The sequence below is a fragment of the Ovis aries genome, chromosome 5, assembly GCF_016772045.2.
Source record: "Ovis aries strain OAR_USU_Benz2616 breed Rambouillet chromosome 5, ARS-UI_Ramb_v3.0, whole genome shotgun sequence".
In the NCBI taxonomy this organism is placed as follows: domain Eukaryota; kingdom Metazoa; phylum Chordata; class Mammalia; order Artiodactyla; family Bovidae; genus Ovis; species Ovis aries.
Window position 1 is genome coordinate 9,179,780 of NC_056058.1, and position 2,120 is coordinate 9,181,899.

Consider the following 2,120-nt stretch of genomic DNA (forward strand, 5'->3'; position numbering starts at 1 on the left):
TCGCAAGTCTATGTTCGATACAGGATACAGGATGCTTGGGGCTGGTGCACGGGGATGATCTAGAGAGATGATGTGGGGTGGGAGGTGGGAGGGGGGTTCAGGATTGGGAACTTATGCACACCCGTGGCTGATTCATGTCAATGTATGGCAAAACCAATACAGTATTGTAAAACAAAATAAAGTAAAAATAAAAATTAAAAAATAAGAGAAAGAAACTGAACTCTGTAAATAACTTAAATTTCAAATTGTCTTTCTTGTCACTGATAATATTAATTATGATTAGGATCTTTTAGGGATTTGAGAACTGTTACTCATGAAAAAGTCTCTATCTTCAAACAAATATTTCCCTTATACCGAGAATGTTTCTCTACTGAAGAGTGTTTTAAGGGCTTGCTTTATGTCTTTGTTTTTAAGACTGTAGATAAAAGGGTTCAGCATGGGTGTGACTACAGTGTACATCACTGAGGCTATTGAAGTTGCCCTGGAGTTTTGTGTGCTAGCAGAGCTAAGATATACCCCAAGGCTTGTACCATAGAACAAGGAGACGGTTGAGAGGTGAGACACACATGTGGAAAATGCTTTATACTTGCCCCTTGTGGATGAAATTTTCAAAATAGAGGATACAATCTTAGAGTAAGAAAAAAGGATACCAGTGAGTGGAACAATAACCAGAACTCCACTTGCAAAATATATCATCAGGTCATTGAGGAAAGTATCAGAACAAGCAAGATGAACAACCTCATAAATTTCGCAAAAAAAATGGTGAATTTCCAATTTTGTGCAAAAAGAGAGTCGCAAAATCATTAAAGCATGTAACAGAGAGTCGAGGACACTCACTAACCAGGATGTCAGAAGCAAGAGGTCACAAAACTCAGATTTCATGATGATCATGTACTGCAATGGGTGACAGATGGCTGCAAAACGGTCATAAGCCATCACAGTTAAGAGAATGTTGTCTAACATCCCAAAAAGCGTGAAGAAATACATCTGTACGATGCAGCCTTCATAGATGATAACTTGATTCTGAGTCTGGATGTTCCACAGCATCTTTGGGATGGTGGTAGAGGTGAAACAGATGTCTGAAAAAGATAGGTTGAAGAGAAAGAAATACATGGGTGTGTGGAGGTGGGAGTCAGTGATAATGGCCAGGATGATGAGAAGGTTCCCAATGAAGGTGACCAGGTACATGAACAGGAAGAGCCAAAAGAGGAGAGGCTGCAATAATACCTCTTCTGAGAGTCCCAGGAGGATAAACTCTGAAATACGAGTTTGGTTTCCTGGTTCCATGTAGCCAGTGAAACTGCAGAAATAGAAACAGGAACAGTGCAAATTTAGCTAAAAAGAAGCCATCAAGAAATTAACAGAGAAGGAAGCAAGATGTTCTTCAATAAGTGAAAATGAAATCGCTCTGTCATGTCCGACTCTTTGCAACCCCATTGGCTGTAGCCTACCAGACTCCTCCGTCTACGGGATTCTTCAGGAAATAGTACTGGAGTGGGTTGACCATTTCTTTCTCCAGGGGATCTTCCCGACCCAGGGATCAAACAGAGGTCTCCCGCCTTGCAGGCAGACGCTTTACCCTCTGAGCCACCAGGGAAGCCAATTGGATAAGTAAACTTAGGCACATCCAAACAATGCACTATGGTGTCCCTGAGTTCTCCTGCATCTGAAGCAGAGTTGATAGGGTCAGCAGAAGCTTCTATGAAGCGAAGTGAAGTCGCTCAGTCATGTCCGACTCTTTGCAACCCCACAGGCTCCTCCATCCATGGGATTTTCCAGGCAAAAATACTGGAGTGGGTTGCCATTTCCTTCTCCAAGGGAACTTCCTGACCCAGGGATCGAACCCAGGTCTCCTGCATTGTATGCAGACTCTACCGCTGAGCCACAGGGGAAGCCCAGAACCTTCTATAGGATAAATCTATTAGTTTGCTTTCCTCTGAGAATTCCGGTTTTTAGTTCAAGTATCCTAATGTGGTAGCCATGTCTACTGGGATCTCAAGAATGAGCCAGACATGAAGCAGGGAAACTTACAAGTCTCCTTCTATGTGCATGAAAAGAGATAGAAAATACAGAGAAGGAGAGAGAAATGAAATAGACAAAAAGGGAGGAAAAGAAGCAAA

General features: G+C 42.3%; 1 protein-coding gene across 1 annotated transcript; it reads right to left on the minus strand.

Annotated features, from left to right (window-relative positions):
• Nucleotides 1-348: 348 nt before the first annotated feature.
• LOC105614584 (olfactory receptor 7A17-like) lies at nt 349-1,287 on the minus strand. The gene has a single exon (XM_015105256.2). It carries the CDS (start codon nt 1,285-1,287, stop codon nt 349-351), a length of 939 nt encoding a protein of 312 aa, XP_014960742.2.
• Nucleotides 1,288-2,120: the final 833 nt, after the last annotated feature.

Coding starts and splice junctions, on each gene's coding strand:
- LOC105614584 (XM_015105256.2), bottom strand. CDS start 1,287: ATGGAACCAGGAAACCAAACTCGTATTTCAGAGTTTATCCTCCTGGGA.